Below are 23948 nucleotides of genomic sequence, written 5' to 3'. Positions count from 1 at the left end.
CACGCATTGATGCGTAAGAAAACGTACAAAGACGTGCCAGGGAGTTCGGAACCATCTCATAGTTTCCCGAGCAGGCCCTGAGGAAAAGTCAACTTGCACAACGCACCCACGACACCTCCAACCAGACACGCCACACCACTGAAGTACGTCAGCGGACCGAATCCACCATACTCGCGAAGCAGCACACCACTGATGGGAGGGCCAATCAGCGACGCCAGCGAGGCGAAAGCCAAGCCAATACCCATGTAGATGCCGGTCTGCCGCGGGTCCTTGAGGCAAAGCGGAAAGGTGGAGGCGACAGCAGACAAGATAGTCCCGGACGTGAAGCCGATAAAAGCAGTACAGACAATGATGCCGGCACTGCTGGTAGCCTTGCTCCAACAGAGCGTGACGATGCCCGTGGCCACGCCTGCAGAGGCGTAGACGTTGAAGTGGCCTATCTTATCTGCCGCGATGCCCGGGATTATACGGCCAATGGTGGACGCGGCGTTGAAGACGGCCAGAAGGTAGGAAGACAGAGTGGGATCCATGCCGTGCGCGACGGCGTAGGACGGCAGGTAGTAGAGAGGCGTGTACATGCCCAGGAGGACGATAAACAACGAGCCCGTGAGTATGAGATAGCTCTTGTTTTTGATGACTTCTCGGGGATGAAAAGGGAGCTTCTGGGATACTTGGTGGGACCGAACGGTCAGGCATGCGATGCCCATAGGCACGACGAGGATGAAACCGATGACTCGGACGGACCAGCCAAAGCCCAGCGTCGAGCCGTTGAGCATCTTTGACAGACTGATCGGTAAGACGATGCCCCCGACCGAGGAGCCGGCCACGGTGAGGCCCATCGCCAGACCTCGCTTCTTGGCAAAGTGTTGTGACACGGCAGCGGTGGCAGGCACCACCATTGCTCCCTGCGTGATGCCGAGCAGGACACCTTGGGCCAGCATGAACTGCCAGTATGTCTTGCAGAGACTAATCATCATGAAGGTGAAGACGTGGACCACTGCGGCGGGGTAGATTATCTGGCGAATGGAAATTCAATTAGTCGGCACTGAATCCATTTACTGACCTTGGGGCGAGACAAAGAGAAAATGCAAGCTATTACTCACCCATGGTCCCAGGCGATCGAACAAGGCACCAGTGAAGGCTCCAAATCCAAACTGCAAAAAGTTCGCCAGCGATCCAATCCAAGCAATATTATCTGGAGTATCACCCGCGAGTTGATGAGTCTCATAGTATTGCTGAAACACCCCAAAGGAGTTGGCGTAGCCTAGAGTGCTGAAATAGATACAAGCACCCCCAAGCACAGCAAGCCAAGACGTCAGGCCGCCATCTGGAGGACTCTGTATCTGCTTCTCGCTGATTTGCGGGAGTTGCGCCTGGTTGACCTCGACGTCGGTGCTGCTGCTGTCGTTGGCCGTGCTGCCGCGCTCTCTCGAAGTTGACATGATTACGGGGACGTGTGAGGACTACCCAAAACAAAGAAAACTAGGGTTTTTGTATGAATAAAAAACAACTAGAGTGGGAAGAATTAGGTCATGATCTCGGCCTTGAGGACAAGTAACAGTCTCTCCTTTATAACCGTGCTGAAAAGTGGTCAGTACCAAATGCTTGGTCAGGCCCGGGAGTGTAAGCGACCAGATCTCCGGAGTTTAGACAATCAGATAACACATTACTTGGCCTGCTAACAGAAACCGCTGCTTATTGGTGTGAGGATCCCACTTGGTCGCAACAAAAATGTTAGCGCTCAAAGTTGAGTTTACCGCGGACAACGGCGGGCTGGTTAGACCAAATGCGTAATTCCCGTGGAGTAGTTCGTCTCTAAATGTGATACCTTCCCTCACCACCGGACTTGCTTGATTTCATCCGAATTGTATCAATCAGCAGACGACATGGTGTCGGAATCCACGGACTTAGGACGCGAAAAGATGCGGCTCGAAGACTCTACCCCTGCTGGTCGAGATGGGCAGCACTCACCAGTCCCTCCGGTGAGCGAACCAGCTCGCCGGCGCCGGCGCCCTGCCGTGTCAGTGCCACTCTATCCCCCCCCCTATTTTCCATGTCCCTACCCTTTCCCCGGCCTCTCTCTCCGTTCTGGCTGGCTGACACAGCACTGTGCCTGCCAATAGGTCATGTACCAACTGCAGGAGGCGTAAGGTCAAATGCAACAGGGAGATGCCATGCAGCAACTGCGTGGCTTTCCAGAAAGAGCCTTGTGTCTATGATGGCTACCCTCCACTCTGCCGACGACTGTCTCGGCCACCTAGCCAACAAGAGACCAGCGGCCTTGCCGATGTTTCCGCGACACTTCTATATACACAGGTTAACGCACCGTCGGCGTCGGCGACCAATCAGAGCTCACCTAGAGAAGACATTCTGTCTATGAAGAGCCGAATCAAGCAATTGGAAGACGAGCTTGCGACTGTGACTTCGCGTTTGAGCGGGCCCTCGGTGCCGACTCCACGATCAAACAGCGAGTTCACGTCGTCATTCCTGGGTGGTGGCATTCAGATCCGGCACGAGTGCCGTTTCCACGGCCAGGTTCAGGAGATTGGCCACGGGCTTATGCACAAGACGCGGCTCTTTGGGCAAAGCCATTGGATGAACGGAGTGGCCCTGGTAAATAATCTCTTCTGTTCTTCCTCATCTATCCTCAATACTCACGCATTGCCATAGGTATGGAATCTCCTGGAAGTTCTGGAACCTTATATGCGAGATGGGCAGTCAGCCGTGGCGGCAAAACTCCAACGATGCAAGTCTCTGGCCCGAACGATCAAGACTTGCCGCGAGCCGCCGTGGCCCACTCTCTTGAACGCCTCGGTACCTGACAGGCACATCTCAGACAAGCTCGTGGGCTGTTACTTGCGGACTGTGGAGACGGTCTACCGAATCGTACACATACCGAGCTTCAAAAGAAGCTACGAAAGCCTCTGGACATCGTCGGGCCCTCCGGACCTGAACGTCGTAGCGCAGTTCAAAATGGTCTTGGCCATCGGTGCGACGATGTTCGACGATAGCTTTAGTCTCCGAAACGAGGCGGTACGATGGATTTTCGAAGTTCAAACCTGGCTGCTGAGGCCGCGGTTCAAAGCGCAGCTGAATCTCCAGACACTTCAAACAGAGATCCTTCTCATCCTCGCCCGGGAGATGGTTGGCGTCGACAGCAGCGCAACTTGGGTGTCTATCAGTCTGATCATGCGCAAGGCCGTGCAGATGGGCCTCCATCGCGACCCCGCCAAGCTGGCCAAGGGCTCTGTCTTCGCCTCGGAGATGCGCAAGAGGCTTTTCAACACCATTCTTGAACTGGCTCTGCAGTCGAGCATCCTCTCTGGCGGACCACCTTTCATTTACCCCGAGGAATTCGATACAGAAGGGCCCGGAAACTTTGATGACGAACAGCTTATGGAAGAAAACCCTTCACCGAAGGTAGACAAGCACTTCACACAATCGAGCATGGCAAGGCTTCTCGCGCGCACCTTCTCGGAGCGGCTGGCCATCGCAAAGGTTTTGAATAGTGTCAACGCCGGCGACTCTTATGAGGAGACACTCCGCCTTGACTCGCAGTTGCGAGCTGCTTATAAAGACGCGCGCAAGAGATTCCTTCCAGATGGCTCACTTGCGGCCACTGGCGAGTCAGCCTCCCATTTCGCCAGCACCTTTGTCGAAGTCCTCGTCAATCGCTACCTGCTGGCTCTCCATCTGCCATTTCACATCCCGTCCCTCACCAATGCTGGGTACGCCTTCTCGCGCAAGGTCGTGAGCGATGTCTCAATCAAGATATGGCGCAGTCTATTCCAGCTACCCGTCACCACTGCCGCGGCTGCGACGGATCAGGGATACGACGACATAACGCGCCTGACCACATCGCCGTGGTCCTTCTTCCACACCCTCCTTCGCCAGGTGCCCCTCGCCATCTGCACTGAGCTCGGCGCCCAACTGCGCGAAGAAGAGGATAGCCTCGGCCCTGTGCCGCTCAGGTCCGACTGGGTTACCATCGTGGAGCAGGCGAAAGTCTGGTTCTTCCGTTGCATCGAGATATGGAACACCAATGTCAAGGGCTACCTCCTGATGCGGATCGTTGCGGGGCCTATCGAAGCGTACATGCAGAGCCTCGACAAGGACAAAGTCACCCAATACTTGGTGTACACTGCGGAGGAAGCCTTGGAGAAGTGCCTGGCTGTGCTGGAGAAGGCTGCTGCCAACGTCCAGCCGTTGCCGAGGACGGATTCCGCTCTCGTTGAGTCTATGGCGCCATCGGATGCAGTCATTCCGGCCGTTGTAGACCCCTCGACGACTATGGGTGAAGACTGGGATTTTATGGTACGTTCCACCTTGCGATCTAGTGCATGGGGAGAAAGTGGCTAACGAGAATGGCTATTATAGATGGCGGATGCGGAATTCAATTTTGGTTCGGCCGAGCCGATAGACTGGCTTTTCGATGAGACTACTTGGAAATTGTAAGAAGCCAAGTTGCCTGTTATGGAGTTCAGAATGTTTCACAATGTTTCCAAGCATTGCTAGAGACTCTGCGCGTACGTTTTATGCCAGAATCGGTACCGCAGGTACACAAGGACTGGTATTTCGAGCTCTTCCCAGCGATGTCTTTAGATGAGGCGTTATCTCACCTATCTTGAGAGAGTCCAAGACCTAATATAACAAGAAACTTTGCACTATTTCAACATTGAAGATAAAGGGACAACCCATTTCAGTCAACTCGGCTCAGCGATCCGATCAAAGAATTGAATTTCCGAAAACAAAAGACGGCAACGGTAACTCCAGCTTCCCAAACCATTCAAGAACTACACTAGGTCTCCTTGGGACCGGACCGTAACCATCCCATCTGATAAAAGATTCAACCCCAGGCGATGCCCTGCTCGTCACAGTATACGGTGTCTTCGTGGTGATCGATGTAGTAATGCCCACCCTCGGGGCATTGCTGGACCTCCTTGGTCCAGCCAGCCGGGGGGCCGTGAGGGACCGGATCCTCAACGGTGGGCTCAGTTGGCTCCTTCAAGAGATGCTTGGGGTCGATGTTGAATTGTCTCTGGTAGTGTTAAAGGAGGATGGGCGGCTTGTTGCCCCAGTTGTAGGTGGTATCCTTCAGCGGCGTACCCTTCTTCTTCTTCTTTCCCTCTCTCTGTGCAACGAGGACGCACAACTCATACCTATCGTTCACCAGGCGAACTCCAATATGGCAAACGAACTTGCTCGCAGTCGCTCGCCCTTCTCCGTGAATGGCCGACCAGTTGGTCGACTAGCCCGAATTGGTGGCATTGTTCGGATTGGTATTCGTCAAGTAGGCTTGGAGTTCCGTCTTCAGCTTTTTGGTCATGTAGATAAATTTGGTCGTTGAATCGACAGACATGAGGTGCGCTGCGTCCTGGAATAAACAGAATATCCCAGTTGAAGATTGAGATTTCAAGTCCAAAACGTCGAGATATTCCCTGATAGGGAGAAGTAAAGTTCTATATCTTTTATAGCCTCTTAGAAGTATTCCCGTCCTCCAATTATATAAGCAACAATAGCTATGACAATGCATTCTATCCTTTTTCTTTGGTATTGTGTTGCCCTTATTATTGGAGGATTTCATTGGAAGTTTGGTTCTCCTTGGAGAACCTCCCAGAATAGCAGTTGGGCTTCTTTTATGATGGAGTACATCAGCATAGTGGAATGAGTGAGGCATTGTGCAGTACCAAACAATACCTACTCTTCCCCAGCTGTCACACAGGTGTCGCTTTCAAGTGAAGTCCATGGACGCGCCTGGACAGTTCTCCAGCTATTCAATAGTGAATAGAAGGTAAAATAGCGCCAGGGCATTAACCAGCTGCCCTTCAGGGCTATTGCCTCCTCTCCCCCTCTCCTCGGCTCTCATCACAAACCTATCAGGCCCCCCAGCATTTCGCATTCATCACTTTGACCACTTTCACACTTCCGGGAGCAGGTCTATTCATTGCCCACAACTGCAATCGCGCACGTCCCTGGGTCTCTGAAAGTAGGTAACGATGTGAGTAAAGCTTCAGGTATCTCCGGTAGTGCTCCACCCGCTTACGAAGTTCTACAGGGCCAAGACAGCCACTCAGCACCCCTACGAGCCGGGAATGGTCTTGCAGCTGGACGTTCTTGAGAACTTTCGCTCCCCGCCCTTACCACGACTTGTCTCGTTCGTCATCGACAAGATTCTCGACTTCACCATGTCTTTCGCACTGCAAGTCACTGTCAAGGATGAGAATGGAAAGGAGTTTCACGCAGTGCTCAAGCTCTACGATCGGCGGTTCGGCACAGGATTCCGAAAGGATCAACATCACACCCTCGAATCCGAAGAGGCTTTTGAGTCGTTCGTGCTCCGCTCGGATCAGATGGTCGCTCTCAACCGTGAAGTGACGGAGGAGGTCGTGGGCGAGGATGGCATCATCCACTGGCCGCTGTCGGCCTTCGATTTCGAACATGAGGTCGGAAAGTTCGAGGCCGCTTTGTGGATCCACTGCAACTCTTCGACACAGAGACCCGCATGTATTCACATCTGCATGATCTCCAGGGCAAGTCAATCCCGCAGATGTACGCTCACGTGCGCGTCCAACTTGAGGACACCGTCAAGGCCGAGCTCGCACCCTACAAGGAGGTCAAGGGCATTCTCATGCAATACATCGACGGCTACAGCCTGATGGACCTGGCGTCCTCGCCCCGCCCGCCCAAGCAAACCGAGCTCATGCACGGCATCTTGCAATCTGCCGTTGACCTCGCGCACCAGATCGCAGAACTCGGCGTCCTCCTAATCGACGGCCGTCCAGCTAACGTGGTCGTAATGGCGGAGACGCAGGCGCCCTACTTCATCGACTTTGCTCAGTGCGCCCTGCAGGAAGAGGTGGTCGCGGACTGGGAGCAAGAGATGAAGCGGCGACTAGATTCATACGAGTCCCGCAAGGCAAAGATGGCGATGCAGACTGAGCCTGCAGGCTTACCTGACACCCAAAGCTTTGAGAATCCTCACAGTATCGACGACTCCCAGGACGTTGAGAAGACTGGTGACGTTGACGATGGTGAGGAGGCCACGAATGGCGAGACCACTTACATCATGGAGGATATTCAGATTCAGGGCATGGACAATGAGACCACCAAAGACCTTGATGGTAGTCAGATCATTCACGGCTTTGAGGACTTTGCGATCGCCCAGGACAAGGAGCCAGGCTCGAGGTCAAGCTCAGGCGCTTACTGTACTGTCAGCACCGTGAGCATTGCCAACACCGACAACACTAATAGTGGCGAGAGCATTGAGAGCGTCCCCAACCCCAATCCTGGCAGCATTGAGATTACCGGTAACTATGAGAGCGTCGGCAAGGACGATGTCGACGAGAACAACAAGATCAAAGACGACCCTGCAAACGGCATGGAGAGCCACAAGCACACCGAGAGTATCGAGATCATGGAGATTATGGGAGTCATGGAGAGCATCGACAGCATCGACATCCCGGAGAGCCAAAACCACACCACCAGCCCGGACAGCACTGAGGTGGTGATCAGCCCACGCATCGCTGCGAATGGATACGTGTTTGAGCATGACGACGATAACCTCCAAAGCGACCCCCAGGCCGAGTACTGGTACCAGGCAATGGAAAATGCTTACGAGATCGGACTAGAGATGGAGAGCCACCTACAGCGCACCAAGGGCTTGAAGTTGGAAATCAAGTATGTCGACTATGACGCGATCATTGCCGGTATCAAACAGCGCGCGGGTCTCTTGATGTAAGGTGGGACTGGCCCTGGATCATCATTACGGCGCTGGCATCGAACAGCACCAGAGTTGGAGAGGACTTGCAAGAGAGGCTGGTAATCATGCCGTATCATCACACTCAGGCAGCCAATAACCTGCTCGGCCATTCTACATAGACCATCGACGAATGAGGTAGCAATGCAGACAGAGCACATTCGTGCCTAGTCCAACTTGCAATTGGGCGGAGACGAAGACGAAGGACACCACCGCAGTGAGCTCCGCCACGATCCGGATCTCCGACGCCGCCCACTCCGCTGTACCGATCGGAAAGGCCTAATAGCCGGAAGGGGAGGGCGTCGTCTCCGGACTTTAGCCCATAACGCAGATTCATTCTCTCGGACAAATTACCCAGGTAGCTACATGCGTCCATGTCGCCAAGTTGCAGACCGCCGGAAACAATGTGCTGTGCGAAATTACCGACATGCGCCATATCAAGCGGTGAAAGGCGGTCGGAGTTTCTTGGCTCATCCCACATTCATGATCTCTGGAGTGTCTGCTCCACAGCCTGCACAGGGTGCGGACCTCTTGAACCCTGCCAATTTACAGCATCTGCAGCAGGCAGCGTACAGGGAGGGCACGATTCCACAACCAGGCAAGCTAGACGAGGACACCCTCAGGGGTGCGATGCGGCCGCCGCACGCAATCACACCTTCTTCTTCCCCTCTCCTGCCTGCAATGAGACTCGGTAGGGACGACATGTCACTCGCTATGGGGCGTGGTCTAGAACGAGCGGGGACAAGAAAGTTGGGAAAGTCGCAGAACTACATATATACGCATTCTGGACCCGAGTAGAAATACATGTATCTCACATATCCTGCCAGTCAAAGGCTTCAACAGAGAAATAGTGGCTTGGCACTTAGTACCTACTCTTCTATCTTGCCTCGCCTCCTCTGCTCTCCTCAAACAAGTCACCCCTTGCCACTACACACACAATGGCGCCCGTCGACCCCCAAGCCGCCGAGCGCATCCGCTACCGCAAGTCGCAGTACTGCCGCTGGGCCGACACAAACGACTGGGACAAGTTTGACGGCCTCATGGTCCCCGAGTTCACCTTTGACACGGTCGACGAGGCGGGCAAGGACGTCGTGCTCTTCGACGTCGCCTACAAGTGGAAGTCGCGCGCCGAGTGGGTCGCCTACTTCAAGGCGCACTTCGCCGAGCAGCAGACGATGCACATGACGGGGCCCGGCGAGCTCGAGCAGGTCGGCGCCGACGAGGTCAAGGCCATCTTTGGCGTCATGTTCTTTGCCGGGCCCAAGGGCTCCACGGGCGGCGTGCACGTCGCGGGCGGGGGCCACTACCACGAGACCTGGGTCAGGATCGGGGACGAGTGGTGGATGAAGGACGTCAAGATGATGAACTTGTACTACAAGGTTCTTCCCGTGCCGTGATCGCGGGGCCGGAGGATGGGTCTGACGGCGAGGAAGGGCAGCCTTGAATGAGAACGTAGTGAACTCCGAAGTTAATTACCCCTCTGCAGTGTGTAGTTGCCATCCAGGCGAATGCTCCCCATTCATGATTTAACCTCGATGTGAACGCGCAAAGAGCTCCGCAAGCTTGATCTCTCTCCTGGAGCGAACTTGAGAGCCAGCTACGTGATGTAACATGTGGAATTGCTATGACTAGCAGGGACCCTGAATGCAGTAGCCATTCACTGGAAGAGCGGGCAATGCGAAGGCTTATCGTGCCATCGAAGTTTGTAGATACATGTCGAAGTGGACGTATTCACACCCTGTATTCCTGCCCACAGTCTCCCACGCTCTCGAACAACTCACTGCGCCTGCTCCTAGACAACACCTCTTCGATCGCTTCCTGGTCCTGCTTGTCGAGTGACCACCCGAAACTGGCCAGGTTCGAGTCGGTGTGCTCGCTGATTCCCATCCGGGCCCCGACGATGACGGCGCCTACGTAGGGAAAGTCCAGCACCCAACGTGTGGCGACGTTGGAGACGCTGACGCCGTGCTTAGTGGCGATGCGGTGTAGAGTCTGGAGCAGGTCTTGGAACAGGGTCCAGTCGCCCCAGCCACGGATCATGGTATGATACTAGCACGATCAATTAGAGAGTCTCTAGTGCCATGGCTGAAGAGGATGGGTTTTACCTTTCGCTGACTCGGTGTGATGGCTTGATCATAGAGATCCGGCTCAGGCTTACCAAGCCATTTGTCCGATAGAAACCCGCCGCACTGTATTCACATCAATGAGACGATGGACGAGTGAGGTAGACCGCGATCAGACTCACCAATGTACCGTATGTCAACAGCTTGATTTTGTGCGTTTCGCAGAACTCGCCCATCTTGAAGACTGGGCGGGAATCGATCAGTGAGAACTTAGCTGTGTTAGCAACACTCTTCTGCAAAGTCTGTCGCGGGTGACAAACCTGTACTTGGTTGGCGTGAAAGACAATACCCGCATCCAGGACCCTTTCCATGTGCTCGGTATCGAAATTGCACAGCCCAATCATGCCAACACGATCGTCTTCTGCTAGGAACCTGAGGACGTCGAGGTATCGGGGGTTCTCATACTGCACTTTGGTAAGTCTATATCGAGATTCACCAGATCGACACAACGACGTACGAATTGCCAGTGGAACTGAAGCAAGTCTACTTTGTCCTGCTGCAACCTTTTGCATCTCTCAGTTACGCTCGCTCGGACACCTTCACGAGTCACGTCGGTCATCTGGTGAAACACGCAGTACTTTGTGGCGGTGAATACCGAGTCTCGGTATGGGTAGGATGACCAGAAGCGTCCCTGTAATCTTGTTAGACTTTGCGAGGGCTTCTCCCGTGGAGTGAGAGCTCACAAAGATGATCTCGGCATCGCCGTAGTGATCCGCCATGTCAAAGGCATTGAAGCCGCCTTGCACGTGCTTGTAGAACTGGTCAAGGATCTTTGCCGTCGGTGCTGCGCCCCATGCGGGACTGGACATCTGCCAGAGTCCGGAGAAGATCCGTGGCAATGTCTTGTTTCCCAATTCGAATGTCTCTTTGGCCTCGGGCGGCGGCCGCGCGTTTTGCAGGGACTGCTTGGATGACTCGTTCATCTCCTTGGCAGTTGCATCTGGAACACCCAGAGCACTCGCAGTAGCAGCAGCGCCTCTGGAGAAGCAGTGCGTTCCTCTCGCCCTCTGGTTAGCCTCCTCACACTCACGGAGAGTCTTGTTAAACCGCTGCAGATGGGTCTGCTCGTCGACAGTCATGCCACGCGTTCCCGTCGGGACGAAGAGACTCTTCTGCACTGCCGTCATGACCTGGACAATGTCTCCATCGACAGAGGCAAGAAAATGCTCGTCGTCGGCCGTGGCATGCGTCGCTTGCGTGACTAGTTGGCCCAAGAGCGGAAGGCTCTCGAAGCACAGCCCGGACCCGGCCATGCAGCGGACCAGGTTCTCGGTCTCTTTGAGGGCCGGGATGTCGGTGGCCGGTTGCTCTGCGCTGAGCTTTGTCGACGCGCTCTGCAGAGCGTATCTCCTGGCCTCTTCCTCCAAGGAGCTGGTGATCTCCGGGTGCGATGCCAGAAGCGAGCGCAGGACGGCACGCAAGCCGTCTGTGGGCAGGTTGGCGATGATGGTGTCCGTCATCATGTTGACGTGGGCCACGTTGGCTCGGCCGCGCTGCGTGACGGCCATCGTGGAGAGAGGGGACATGCAAGCTATCTGTCGGGTCCCAGCTCGCAACCGAGACGATACTTAGATAACTAAACGTTGATCTAATATAGTCAGAGGGGGTAGAGTTGAGGAGAGGCTTACCCGATCACACCCGGCATCTCAGCGCAAGTCCCGCATGCCGGTGATTCAGCAACTGAAGGGGGCTAGATCGCCGGCCTCCACATCGCCGGTGTTCATCGTCACCCACCAATAGGCCAACAGTGATGGCCGAGATAACAGTGTCGTTAGTTATCTTGGGGTTTCAGAAGGGATTTGCCAGCCGCCCTTCGGAAGCTGCACCATCGTTACCTGGGTAGGATTCAACTTTGAGTACTTCCGACTTTCGGGAGCAAGTGAGTCTGTTACAAATCTCTGTCCGTCTACATACCTACCTTAGGTAGGTAGCACGTTAGGAGCCTAGTGAACTTTCCGCCATCAATCCCTCCCCCTGTAGAAACACCCCGCAATCTGCGCTAGCCCGCTGAGAGCTTGCCCAGGTGAGGCTACTAGCGCTGTTTGGGGACAGCGTTAGTGAGTGAATACAGCCCCGCGACGCGCTGTCTGAGCAATTCACCTGGACACGGCACCTACAGATGGATGCAGGTGAACGTCCATCTCCAGAATCTCCCTGATCTTTCAACACCGAGCCCTGTCTCATCGGATGTACCATGAACGCCTGCCTGCCATGTCGGAAGGTCAAAATGAAGTGCCGGCCGCCCGGCTCTGGGACAGCGGGGGCGAAGTGTGAACGATGCAGCCGGAAGTCCCTCGACTGCATCTTTCAGGAGCACCGACGGGGAAGAAAACCCGGGACTCGGTGAGATTGGATAGCCCTACCTTGGAGAGATTGAAGCCTAATCACACTGCTGCTAGAATATCGAGGGTACGAGCCACGCCGATATCTTCGGTCCCCCCACCACACGCGGGGAATGGGGGTTCTGAGGAGCGTCGGCCCATGGCTGACGCGCACACACCGGCGGCCTCTCAAATGCGCCGGGACTCAAATGCCGAGCCAAGCAGCTTGCAACCTTCGGGACTTCTGAGCCGCGAGGCTATGACCGGCAAATTCTCGCTCAGGGCCATCCTCAGTACGGGAGATGGCGACGCTGGCGAGCCATCAGGAATGACTGTATCTCTGCCCCGAGACGACCCTGTCGACCTGGGTCTTGTCAACTCTACGATAGCAAAGAGTCTTTTTGAGAAGTTTGTGATGATATTAGTCAGTTTATTTATCTGTATTGAGCTGATGTACGAACTTGCAGCTTCATGACCGTCCTCAACCCATACATCTGCCAGATGGACCCAGTTCTACACACCTATCCCTACGTTCGACAACGGTCATCTTTCCTCTTTACCGCCATGCTTGCCATGGCAGCCAAGCTCTTTAATACAAGTATACACAAGCAACTCCATGAGCACGCAGAAGAGCTACTCAGTAGATGTTTCCGCGAGGGATCAAAGTCAGCCGAGATTGCTCAGGGTGCCCTTATCTTGACCTACTGGAAAGAGCCTCAAGATACTCGCGCTTGGACTCTCGTAGGCTGGGTCATCCGCATGTGCATTGACCTAGACTGGCACAAGCTTGCAGCCTCGTTAGGCGGCAGCTATGATGATAAAAGTGAGCTAGAGAGAAGAGAAGTACGAAACGTGGAGAGGACGTGGTTGGTTCTATTCGTTTATGATCGAAGGTAATTATCGACTCGTGTCTTTCAGTGACGTGCTAATTCTGACCTCAAACAGCATAAGCCTTCAGACAGGCAAGCCCTACATGATCGAGCGGAACGACTTCATCGAGTCGGTTGATACCTGGTGCAACAACTCGATATCCATCGCGAACGACTTCTTCCTCGGTGCTCTTGTAAGATTACGTCTGGAGACTTCGGTGATTTTCAACCTCATTGGTCCCAAGCGATTTGGCCGAGACGGATTGTCACTGAATAATATCGAATCTCTACTTACACTCATCAACCGACGTATCATGGAGTGGCAGAACCGCTGGGTTCAACTGGCAGAACAGCAAGGCCCCCCTGATGAGGAGAGTTGCCATCCCTTCTTGATTCGGTTCTACGGAACTCATCTCCGCCTACAAGTCTTTTCGCTGCCTCTCCAAGAGCTGCTGAGAGCCTGCGATCCAGAGTCATCACCTAGCCTGGAGATGCTATGGGTAGCCTATTCCAGTGCCACGGACATGCTCCGGATGATACCCCAGAACTCTTCCCGACTCTTCTTTGCGCAAGACTCCGTACATATCATGATCGCTTACAGCGCGGCATTTCTGATCAAGGTTAGTCCTGTATCTCTCACGGGTCCTGAAACTTGTCTAACGAAATTACACAGCTGCTTGTATTGGCTCCGGAATCAATGACTAAGGAAATCGAACCCAGCACGCTGGAAATAATCCGCAATGCAGCAATAGCATTCTCGCAACAGGCCGCCCAGCCTGGTTCAAGCTGTGCACTTCAGGCCGGGTTCCTCAACAAGGTTACTTCCAATCTAGCCACAAGGTGGCGGACCGAGAGCCGGTCCGCCGCCGCCAACCAAGTCGTTGCGGTCGCCGCTCAGACACCGATTCAGGGGAACAGGCCGTCTTCAACGAGAACTCCAGCCCAGAGTCGCGACTGGGCCATTCTAGACAGCGTAGATCCCGCATCACAGCAGGGTACCTTGGACTTCCAGTTCGTCAGCGACGAGACCTGGGAGCACCTCTTCGCAAGCGCCGGTTTCAGCACGCAAGATGGTGTATTCCTAGCTTGATCGGAATCTACACCGCGGTAATACTCGTACAACCTCCTCATCCCAGCGGGACTACTGTTGTCTCGGCATGTGAAAACGTCCTTGTCCCCTGCCTGGTGATCCTTAGCAGAGATGGGCAGTTCGGGTCAGGGCAAGCCACGTTGGCGTCGGTTGTAATCCAGTCATTGGGGTGCGTCTGTCGTTGCCTGGCCGCGAGGAGTGGCAGGACAGAAGCTATGGGGCTCAGTATGAATCCAAATTCTGTATATGTATATAAGGTCTGCATACCTATGCTATATATGCTCATCCCTTGGCCGGGAGGCAGATACAGCATCTCGCCCTTGAGCTCAAAGTAGTCTCCTTCCTTGGCTCCGCAGAGGATTCTCTTGCCTGGCGGACAGACTACCTCGACTCGCAGGTCGTAGAGCGTAAATGAATCGTCATTTGCAGAAGACATCATGTGCTGCAAAGAGTTGGGATAAGCGGAAAGAGTGCCAATGAAAAGGTACGGATTGCTCTCAAAGCACTCGAGGCTGAGGCAGATATACCCGAGTGAATGCCCAAAGGAACAAGGTGCTTTGTTGCCCCGCGCATACCGGTGTCCATCCTCGACTTTGATCGCCGGGCCGGTATCTATCTCCGCACCGGCATTTCAAAAAAGAGCTCCACCGGATGGCACCACCCACCATCGAATCCCACAGATATGACTACCATTGCCGACGAGGAACTCTGCAAGCTGATAAGTGCAGATGTGTCACTCACTCCTCGATGATAGGGAAGAAGAAAGATAAGTACAAGCTCGCTCCCCATGCTGTGAGCCGAGTGGCGACCGGAATGCATCTTCTCTCAAGCTCCTGTAACCCAAAAGCTGACCAGGACCACTGGTGATACTCAATGCACATGATGGAGGACGCTGAGAAGCAAACCGATGCCTCGGGCAGCAGGCCCCAGGACCTCAAGGCCCCAGATGCCCGAGCCGGCGAGATTGTGCCCACGGGCGGGCTGAAGCGGGACATGCAGGCGCGCCACATCAACATGATCGCCTTGGCAGGTATGATTGTAAGTTCGCTTCTCGGCACGCGAATGAGGACCTGCTGCGATACCAAAGCTGATGTCGGCAACAGGGAACCGGTCTCTTCCTCGGCTCCGGCAAGGTCATCGCCATTGCGGGCCCCGCCGGCGCTCTCCTGGCCTACACGCTCATGGGCCTCGTGACTGCCGGCGTGGCGTACACGACGGGCGAGATCACCGCCTTCATGCCCCATACCGGAGGGTTCGTTAGGCATGCGACCAAATTTGTTGAGCCGGCTCTTGGAGCGGCGACTGGATGGAACTTCTGTGAGTCGGCGAGGCCATCTTTTCCAGTGCGTACGATTTAGCCGTGAAGCTGATACGTAAGAAGGGTACACCATGTCTATCTCTGTTCCTGCCGAGATCAGTGCCGCGGCCACGGTCATTCAGTTCTGGAATACGTCTGTCAATCCCGGGGTCTGGATCACGATTTTCTTGGTTGTCATTGTTGCCATCAACCTTTGTGGCGTTCGCTTGTACGGAGAGGTATGTACATTCAATCCTGCCCCTGCCATGCGGTATCTTACCCCCAGCGAATAGTCCGAAGTCGTCTTCGCGTCACTCAAGATCATGCTCATCATCGGCCTCATCATTGGAGGGCTGGTCATCAACCTCGGCGGAGGGCCCAATCACGAACGTATCGGGTTTCGGTACTGGCAGGACCCCGGCGCCTTCAATTCGTACATCAAGACCGGCGCGACTGGTAACTTTCTAGCCTTTTGGAAAGTCATGCTGTCTGCAGCCTTCAGCTACGGCAACATCCAAGTTGTTGCCATCTCCGGATCCGAGACTCGTGACCCAAGGAGAACTGTGCCGGGAGCGACCAAGAAGACATTCTACCGCGTGCTGTTCTTCTACGTTCTTAGCATATTGATCGTCGGCATGCTTGTGTAAGCAGACACTGGCTATCTCACGAACGGCAAAGCGCTTTTGACTGACTAACTCTGCTTAGACCCTACAACGACCCGTCTCTCTCCCTGTCCACCGGCACTGCCCAACAGTCGCCCTTCGTGATCGCCTTCCAGCGCTCCGGTGTCGCAGTTGTACCATCAATCATTAACGCCGTGGTTTGCACATCGGCCATCAGCAGCGCTTCGGCGTGCATATTCATCGCCTCGAGAACTATGTACGGTCTCAGCGCCGACGGTCATGCCCCAAAACTGTTGATGCGATGCAACCGGTTTGGGACCCCTCATTATGCTGTCGGGGTTACTTGCATCCTGCTGCCGCTTGTCTACTTGAACGTCGCCAACAATACGTCGGTCGTCTTCGGCTGGTTCGTCAACATCACCACGGTGGCAGGGCTCATTGGCTGGGCTGTCATCGAGTTCACCTACCTTAGATTCTTCGCTGCACTGAAGAAGCAGGGATACAGTCGGCGTGGTAAGCCTTCTCTGTGTTCCGCATGTTATAGTAGACACCATACTAACACTCGCGAAGACCTTCCATACAGGAGCCCCCTCCAGCCTTATACCGCGTGGGCAACACTGATTTTGATCTTGCTGATTATCATATTCTCTGGTGAGTCTGTCTTTTTGAGAGCCCATTACGACACTCACTGACTTTCTGTTCAGGCTTCGATGTCTTCGTCAAGGGACATTTTACCGCAGAAGGGTTTCTAACCTGCTACCTCAACGTTGCCATCTTCGCTGGTAAGCAAGCCTGTTTGACTACGCGAGTATTAAACTAGAAATGGCTAACACATCGACAGCGCTTTACATCTTTTTCAAGTTCTTCCTGAGATCCAAGGTCATTCCGCTCTCGGACATGGATCTCCAGAGCGAATTCACTTCGATGCGGGAGGAACAGGAAGTGCTAGAGGCAGAGGGTGGGAGGGAGAAGAAATCTATCATCCACAGAGTCCTGCACGCTTTTTAAATGCATTCTACGTACTAGATGTAGCATTCCGGCATTCTCGTCCCTGGGGTTTGATACCGATCGGGCAATCAAGATGTTAAGCCATCCATTCCTATCCCAGTTTCACGTTCGCACACTGCATGAAGATGTCAAAGTGCGATGCGACAACTACCATTCTAATTGAAGCCCAGCACTCCAAGAAAAGAAAGTTCTATCCCCAATACGGCATCGTACAAGCAGCGAATGAGCCGCCAAACTCCTCAGACATCCTCTCCCAGGCATCCTCATCCTGATCAAGCATCCGGAACCCATCCGTAGTATTCATACACCGGCAGTAGCACACCTGACGAGTCCCTTCCGTGTTCCGGAACGCCACGTCTCCGAAGCGCAGGTACTGGAGCGACTGTACCCCTCCGGACCCGAACATCCACCGCGCAAACTGCAAAAGGCCGTCCGGGGGGACAACATCCCCAGAATCCGTGTGCTCGAGGCTCGGGCCGCGGAGGTGTAAGGCTCGTAGAGACGTTTTCGAGGGGAGAACGTCTCGTAAGGCATGCTGGTAGAGATAAACAAACGTTAGCTAGAAGGACTCCGTGTCCTTGAATTTCGTCCCAAGATCATATTCACCATGTGGCTTTGAGTGGCCTCGAAGCCCAGAAACTCTAGATCGCACTCTTTCAGCATGCTGCCTTGCGGTCCAAGCTGGAGTGGAGCCATGTCGGAGTCAATACGCGCCTCGTTAGACGAGGCTGCAGCAGGCCATAGACATTCCATAAGATTAGGCCAGTCGTCCGTCTCGGGGATGCGCTGCTGGCAGTGGACGAATCTCTTCAGGGTGGCCGCGTGGTGCCCCGCGAGACATTCCCACATGGGTGCGGATCGTAGAGAACCGTCCATGCTAGCACAAAAGGACCGCAGGCCCGAGAAGGCCGTTATGAAGCCGCACAGCCGCTCAAAATCGGTCACTGCGACGGAATACATCGCGTAGAGCTCGAACTCGCGCAGCCGGATCTTGCCGCCGTGGCGGGCGGCGCTCTCCACGGCCAGGCCCCAGCCGGGGCAGCCGTGCAGCACCAGCACTTCGAGCGTCTCAAAGTTGAGGGCCAGCCCCAGCCTCTCGTCGACGCCTACCTCGTCCAGGCAGAGCTTGCGTATGGCCGGGAAGACGGGCGCCTCCAGCGGGGCCGGCACGCCTGCGCACAGGACCTGCCCGATCATGAACTCCCGAAGGCCCTCCTCGGAAGAAAGCTCGTCGTCCTCGGCGCGCAGGCCGGTCGACATCCCGTAGACGATGTCGCCTGGGGACGTGATCAGCTCGACGTCCCGCAGGTGCTCCGCGTTGTTCTTAAAGAGCAGGGCCAAGTGGCGGACGTTGGCGGCGCTGGGCAGCATCCAGGAGATGGTCCGCAGCTGCCGGAAGGCATCCAGGCCTTTTGCCAAGTCGGCAGGATCCGGACCCTGACAGGATGTGTCCGATGACATGGCCAGGAGCTGCAGACCGGGGTGCCTTGTTGACAGAATACCCTGTGATCCGATGGCGCATTGGGGGATGCAATCTTCGACGTGCCAGCTACGGCGACTCGTTAGTGCTGCTAGGAAGAATGAATATCATCTGTTAAAGAGGTGTTACCTAAATTCCTCTATTTGGCCGTCTTCAAAGGCGTCCAGTATAGTATTGACAGTCTCGCTTAGGCGAACGTCCAATTGCTCTTGGGACTCGTCGGTCCTTTGAAAGCTGTCAACGAAATTTCGTCATGACTGGAAAGCAAATCAAGAGAAGCTCTCCTTACAGGTTGTGACGGCACGTAGCAGCGCCAGGAAACCCAATCAAGAATTGGAGGTCTTTCGTGTGCCGGAGCTTCGACTTTGGCAAGGGGACTGAAGGCATCGCCTTGGGGTCATCTCGTCGGTAGTGTAGGGCCTGGCGCACAACCCGCCAAAGCCGTCTGGTGGTCAGTTCGTTGAAGGACTTGCAGACGAGAGAAGCGTTCAGCAAGTCAGGCGTTTTGGTCTAGTAGAAGCCGGACACACACACACACACACACACACACACATCAGCCTTGAGTCCGTCCACTATCGATATCGAGTGTTGTAGGAACGAGATTGATACCAGACAGGGATGGACACTGACCAGGTACGCAAAGATGAGAAGCCATAGTTCGTCTGGAAGTACAGGCGCCATGCTAATTCGGCAAGAGGCTGCCTCCTCGATAGCATCTGGACAGGTAAGTTGACGAGGATGCACGCGAGAAACTAAATAGTTGGGAGCCGCCTCTGTGTCCACAAATGCGTGCACGCCGTATTGCGGGGTTCATTTTGTCCTAGTTTGATGCTAATCATAATGAACTATAGACTACCTTACCATACCTACAAGTCTATGGTTGATGAGAATAGGATGCTGAAAGTGGCTAGTTGGGACACAAGAAAGAACTGAGTTCCCTCCGAATGCATGCTTGTCACTCGAATCCAAACAACAGAGGAATAAGCAGATCACTCTCGTCGTCGGTAGATCTCGTCCGCAATGGCAATGGTATTATTTGAAGAAGGAAAAAAGCCGATATTGATACAACCCGGGCTCTCCCCCACCCCCGCCTCAATTCATGCTCAGGGACTCGTGCTGAAATAGTAATTCTCCCAAAGGTACTCGTAGTCCTCGAGTATCCCGCCCACGAAGCTCGGCAGCCGGGCCCGCACGCCCTCGACGACGCCCCTGGTGACCCCCTCGTACGCGGCGCCCCTCATGGCCCACCAGCCCATGCCCCACGCCCTCTTGGACCACTCCTCCCTCTCGAGCGCCGTCGTGCGCAGGCCCCTGTCGCGCAGCTGCCGCGCCGCCATCTCGAAGCCCACGCCCACGAGCCAGGGCGCCCAGGCCGCCAGTGCCGAGCCCCGGCTGCTCCTCGCGCTGCTGCTGCTCGGTATGGGGCTGCTGCTGTACCCGTTGTACCGTGGCGTCGGGGTCGCCGTTGCGCCGCCGCGGCTGCCGTAGCTGCGCGCCAGGGCGGCGGCGAAGGCGAGCGGGGCGAGGATGTGCAGGACCTCGGCGGCGAGGGCGGCGCCGCGCAGGCGGTTAGCGAGCTTGGGCGCGGGCTTGATGTCGTCGGCCGTCAGGACGCGCGAGAGTAGGTAGTTGCTGATGTCGCCCTCGTGCGGCAGGCCCGGCAGCGTCATGCCCGTGCGGGGCATGGTCCAGCTGCCGTCCTTGGACACCGCTGCTTTCGCACCAGCACCGGCAGCAGAGCCGTTGGCATGGCCGTTGGCTGCGGCGTGCCCGTTGGGCTGTCCGTCCTCCTCGCCCATCAGCTCCGCCAGCGCGGCCCCGTCGTCCTCCTCCTCTGCGTCGGCGGCGGCGGCGTCCGGCACGGGCTGGCGCTCCGGCAGGGGCGGCGAGACGAGCACGCGCGACCGCGTGATGCGCAGCAGGAGCAGGCGGCAGAGGGCCTTGACCGCCTCGATCACCACGACGACGCGCCAGCGCAGGCGCTCGTCGCCGTCGCGGCGGGCGCCCCGGCGCTTGGCGACCATCTCACACAGCAGCTGCGTGTACTCGACGACCTGGAGCATGACGGCGAGGCGGCGGTAGAGCGGGCTCTTTTGCATCCAGAAGCGGGTGTACCTGCTGTGTAGGGAAGGAGAGTGCAGAGGAGGAGGGGGTGGTGACTGTTTGCTGCTGCCATTGTCGGTGGCTTGTGATGAGGATGGCGGTGACGGCGGCGAGGAGAGGGCGCGGAGGAGGAGGAGGTCGTGGTAGAGGGAGAGGAGCTGGACGCCCGAGTGGATGGTTTCGGAGGCGATTTCGGCGTCGCGGAAGCGGCCTGTTGGGAGACGAGTGATGGTGTTTAGCTACATGGCAGAGTGGAAGATGGCCAGAGGGGTTCCTTTTCTTACCAGGTATGATATAGGTCAGCGACCGCAGCGCCGATTCAATCTGTGATACCTGATGGACATTCTTGGTGATGAACGTGTCGTATTTGCGCACCCACTGCGGCGGCAGGGAGAGCAGGGCGGACGGCCCCATGGTCGTCGCGGGGAGAGTCCGTCTTCTCCTGGTGTATGTTTGATCGGTGGATTGATTGATTGATTGAGTGAGTGATTGCAGAGAGTCCCTCTTCACTTCATCGACCATGCGATAAGGGTAAGCCACCCAGTTGGACAGCGTATGCGAATGTCGAGATGAATCACCCAACGTCAAATGTCGATGGAGAGGAACAGGACTTGGTCTGTCTGCCAGGGAGCCGTCCGTCAGGTCAGTGACAGCCCTATGGAGTCGTCCCGGCGTCCGTTCTAATTAGCTCGGCTGCTGGGCGCGTGTCGACTCGTGCCTCGGCCTAATAAATTGGCTGCTGGGCATTAACATGTAACTTAAAGGCTGGCCGCTGAAATGACGTTCCTGGAAAATGGGTGGGCTGGGGTTTGGAATCTAGACTGAGGGACAGATCTGCCTTATGTAAGCAGATCGGATCCCGTGGAATATCACCACTCTCATTTTCGGCCCCCAAATTGGCAAACACTCAACAACAATGTGCAGAAGCTCTCAAAGACACCAACACCACGGTGCTATTTAATAGCCATCATTACCATCATCACCTCAATGCATCCCCTTCTCAAGCCGTCCCATCCTCCACCCGCTCCAGCACAGTCCCCTCGAAGCTCGCCCCGCTCCGCCGGAACGCCTGCGCTGCCCTCAGCCCGGCCATGTACTCGTCCTCGCGGAAGTCCCTCGCCACCGCCGGGTTCGCCATGACCGCCGTGGCCCACCGGTGGAAGTTGGGCGCCGTGCGCTCGTAGTCCGCCACCAGGCGCGCCGGGAACACGCCGTGCCGCGCGTGCGCGTAGAAGACGAGCAGCGTCGGCCCCACCAGCGCCTCGGCCAGAGTGAGCCCGTCGGCGCCGCCAAAATACGGCGCCGCGTCCGCCAGCAGCGGGTCCAGCTGCGCGACGACGTTGGCGCACGCCTTCTCCGCCAGCGGCAGCCCCTCCTCGTCCGTGTCGCGCGTCCAGCTCCGGGTGTACAGGTTGTGCACGTACTTGGCCCACGTGTCCTGGAAGAAGGCCACGCGCTGCCGCCACAGAGCGCCCTCCACGACGTCCGCGCCCGGGACCGGGGCGAACCTGCCGTTGCCGTGCGCCTCGGCAAGGAAGGTCGCGATGGTGACCGACTCGCGCAGCGCGTGCCCCTCGTAGACGAGCGTCGGCACGAGGCCGCGCGGGTTGATGGCCAGGAACTCGGGCGAGCGGGGCTTGCTGACGTCGACCTCTATCTCCTCCCACTCCAGGCCCAGCTCACGCAGGGCGATCTTGATCTTGTGCGAGGCTGAGTCGCGCAGTTATGCTTGATTAGTCGGACGTGTTCATTCTGGAGATGCCAGAGCAATGATGGAAGACGGAAGATGAAGCAAGGTAAGACGTACCAGGGCATATCACGTTGGAGTAGAATGTGATCTTGGGAGATGTCTTTGACGTCATCGTGAGTAGCAAATGTGTCCCGAGCCGTAGTTTAGACTTGATGTCTCCTATGAATCGAGAAAAGTCGTAGAACCAATGTTGTCTGTCAATTGTAAGTTGTTGGAGGTGATGGTGGGGCACAAGTATGTATGATGTTCATCTCGACAAGAGCGTCAATGAAGGACAGGCAGCTGCATGGCTCCGCTGGCCAAGGTTGGTAAGCAACTTGGAAAGGCAGCTCCTTCGCATGAGGTATGCTGCCCGAGCTCTCTCCCGACAGGGATTAGCCCGGATCCTTCCAACGGCGACGCAGCAGCGGTGAATCACACCATTCATCAGTAGTGCTTACTCACATACACGGCAGCATCTTTTACCCAGCCACGGCAGCGCACGCAACCTAGAAATCGCCACGGATTCGAGCTCCTTTGCGGAACGGGATCCCAGTATCCCTAAGAGTATTCCTACCAGGTGAAAGAAAGACGAGCTGCTCATGGACCCAGTCAAAACTCTGAATATAGTCTGTACAGGTGACGGGTTGTTCACTGAGCAGCTCTGTAGTGTGTTAAAGGTGAAATTGAGTGCTGCGTCCTGGTCCTAGAGTAATTTATTTACTCCTACTTAACGTTGACAAAACAATCCTGAAACGTGGTGATGGTTCGTCACGGGCAGGTAGCAAACGTGTTGCAACTGGCGACCGCTCCGCACAGGAGAGTCGGAGTCAAAACAATCATCCGCAGAGGCTATCGTCCGTCATGAAGCTCTTGTGCCAGCTCAAACACCTCAAGAGATCCGATTCTGCATCCTGCAGAGAACCATGAAACAGCATTGTGGGTTGGGCAAAGAGCCTCCCGTCATCAATCCCAGAGACAGCCCTGGACACTAGACAGTTCCCATCAGCACAAGTGACGCTGTTCTCGCTATCGCGGGCTAACACCCCGTACCGCTCTTCATTTCCGCATGTCTACTACTTTTCGTGATGTACGCCTACTGCACAACAGGACAACGTTGTCCCCGTGCTAGGAATAGGCTTCGTCTCTCTGTACGCCTCTTTACGCCGGTTCCCCTGCTCATATCCCTCCAACCTACGCTTCCAAGAAAAAAAGACAACCAAACAAAGAATCGGCTCAGCCACCCACCCATCGAAGCAACATCATAGCAAACGATGTTCGCTAAAGTCATCGCTTTGATACACATCCCCAGACCCTTCCAACTAACCCCCAGAAATTGGGCCCGGTGATTCCGGTATGGAACTCTGGGTCCATCAACACTCGGTCAACTGTCATGTTGATTCCTTCGTGACGCTGTTCTTACGCCCGCTCGTGACTCCGGTATGGGCTATGTTGTAGGCTCGGATACCTGACCATTGAAATCTGGCTTTTCTTTCCCGCCGGCTCTCTGGTGTTCCGTCTGCCAGAGCAGATATCTGCTTCAGCAGTG

The 23948-nt window shown here is 55.5% G+C and overlaps 9 protein-coding genes across 9 annotated transcripts; 4 read left to right on the top strand and 5 right to left on the bottom strand.

Annotated features, from left to right (window-relative positions):
- Positions 1-56: 56 nt before the first annotated feature.
- Positions 57-1442, bottom strand: E0L32_009083 (uncharacterized protein; the record flags this gene model as incomplete). Its single annotated transcript, XM_031144009.1, has 2 exons — positions 57-1016; positions 1104-1442. 2 exons carry the CDS (start codon positions 1440-1442, stop codon positions 57-59), a joined length of 1299 nt encoding a protein of 432 aa, XP_030991455.1.
- A 444-nt stretch (positions 1443-1886) lies between these two features.
- E0L32_009082 (uncharacterized protein) lies at positions 1887-7738 on the top strand (the record flags this gene model as incomplete). Its single annotated transcript, XM_031144008.1, has 9 exons — positions 1887-2020; positions 2166-2613; positions 2671-4314; positions 4378-4451; positions 4507-4526; positions 4857-5326; positions 5881-5990; positions 6056-6443; positions 6530-7738. The coding sequence occupies 9 exons, from the start codon at positions 1887-1889 to the stop codon at positions 7736-7738; spliced, it is 4497 nt and encodes a 1498-aa protein (XP_030991454.1).
- A 956-nt stretch (positions 7739-8694) lies between these two features.
- E0L32_009081 (uncharacterized protein) lies at positions 8695-9153 on the top strand (the record flags this gene model as incomplete). Its single annotated transcript, XM_031144007.1, has 1 exon — positions 8695-9153. One exon carries the CDS (start codon positions 8695-8697, stop codon positions 9151-9153), a length of 459 nt encoding a protein of 152 aa, XP_030991453.1.
- Positions 9154-9487: 334 nt separating this feature from the next.
- On the bottom strand, positions 9488-11387 carry E0L32_009080 (uncharacterized protein; the record flags this gene model as incomplete). Its single annotated transcript, XM_031144006.1, has 5 exons — positions 9488-9805; positions 9862-9945; positions 10002-10283; positions 10337-10510; positions 10563-11387. 5 exons carry the CDS (start codon positions 11385-11387, stop codon positions 9488-9490), a joined length of 1683 nt encoding a protein of 560 aa, XP_030991452.1.
- Positions 11388-12393: 1006 nt separating this feature from the next.
- Positions 12394-14159, top strand: E0L32_009079 (uncharacterized protein; the record flags this gene model as incomplete). The annotated part of the gene is made up of 4 exons (XM_031144005.1): positions 12394-12608; positions 12668-13093; positions 13146-13689; positions 13743-14159. 4 exons carry the CDS (start codon positions 12394-12396, stop codon positions 14157-14159), a joined length of 1602 nt encoding a protein of 533 aa, XP_030991451.1.
- An 882-nt stretch (positions 14160-15041) lies between these two features.
- Positions 15042-17087, top strand: E0L32_009078 (uncharacterized protein; the record flags this gene model as incomplete). The annotated part of the gene is made up of 8 exons (XM_031144004.1): positions 15042-15197; positions 15263-15476; positions 15541-15695; positions 15750-16099; positions 16162-16592; positions 16650-16730; positions 16784-16861; positions 16921-17087. The coding sequence occupies 8 exons, from the start codon at positions 15042-15044 to the stop codon at positions 17085-17087; spliced, it is 1632 nt and encodes a 543-aa protein (XP_030991450.1).
- Positions 17088-17642: 555 nt separating this feature from the next.
- On the bottom strand, positions 17643-19222 carry E0L32_009077 (uncharacterized protein; the record flags this gene model as incomplete). The annotated part of the gene is made up of 5 exons (XM_031144003.1): positions 17643-18636; positions 18697-18792; positions 18857-19077; positions 19120-19139; positions 19198-19222. 5 exons carry the CDS (start codon positions 19220-19222, stop codon positions 17643-17645), a joined length of 1356 nt encoding a protein of 451 aa, XP_030991449.1.
- Positions 19223-19670: 448 nt separating this feature from the next.
- E0L32_009076 (uncharacterized protein) lies at positions 19671-21084 on the bottom strand (the record flags this gene model as incomplete). Its single annotated transcript, XM_031144002.1, has 2 exons — positions 19671-20881; positions 20955-21084. 2 exons carry the CDS (start codon positions 21082-21084, stop codon positions 19671-19673), a joined length of 1341 nt encoding a protein of 446 aa, XP_030991448.1.
- Positions 21085-21670: 586 nt separating this feature from the next.
- Positions 21671-22532, bottom strand: E0L32_009075 (uncharacterized protein; the record flags this gene model as incomplete). The annotated part of the gene is made up of 2 exons (XM_031144001.1): positions 21671-22380; positions 22478-22532. The coding sequence occupies 2 exons, from the start codon at positions 22530-22532 to the stop codon at positions 21671-21673; spliced, it is 765 nt and encodes a 254-aa protein (XP_030991447.1).
- Positions 22533-23948: the final 1416 nt, after the last annotated feature.

Source organism: Thyridium curvatum (genome assembly GCF_004353045.1).
Source record: "Thyridium curvatum strain D216 chromosome Unknown NODE_63_length_253891_cov_75.696892, whole genome shotgun sequence".
NCBI lineage: Eukaryota > Fungi > Ascomycota > Sordariomycetes > Thyridiales > Thyridiaceae > Thyridium > Thyridium curvatum.
Note: the sequence above shows the minus strand (reverse complement) of the source record. Positions and strands in the feature narration are given on the sequence as shown.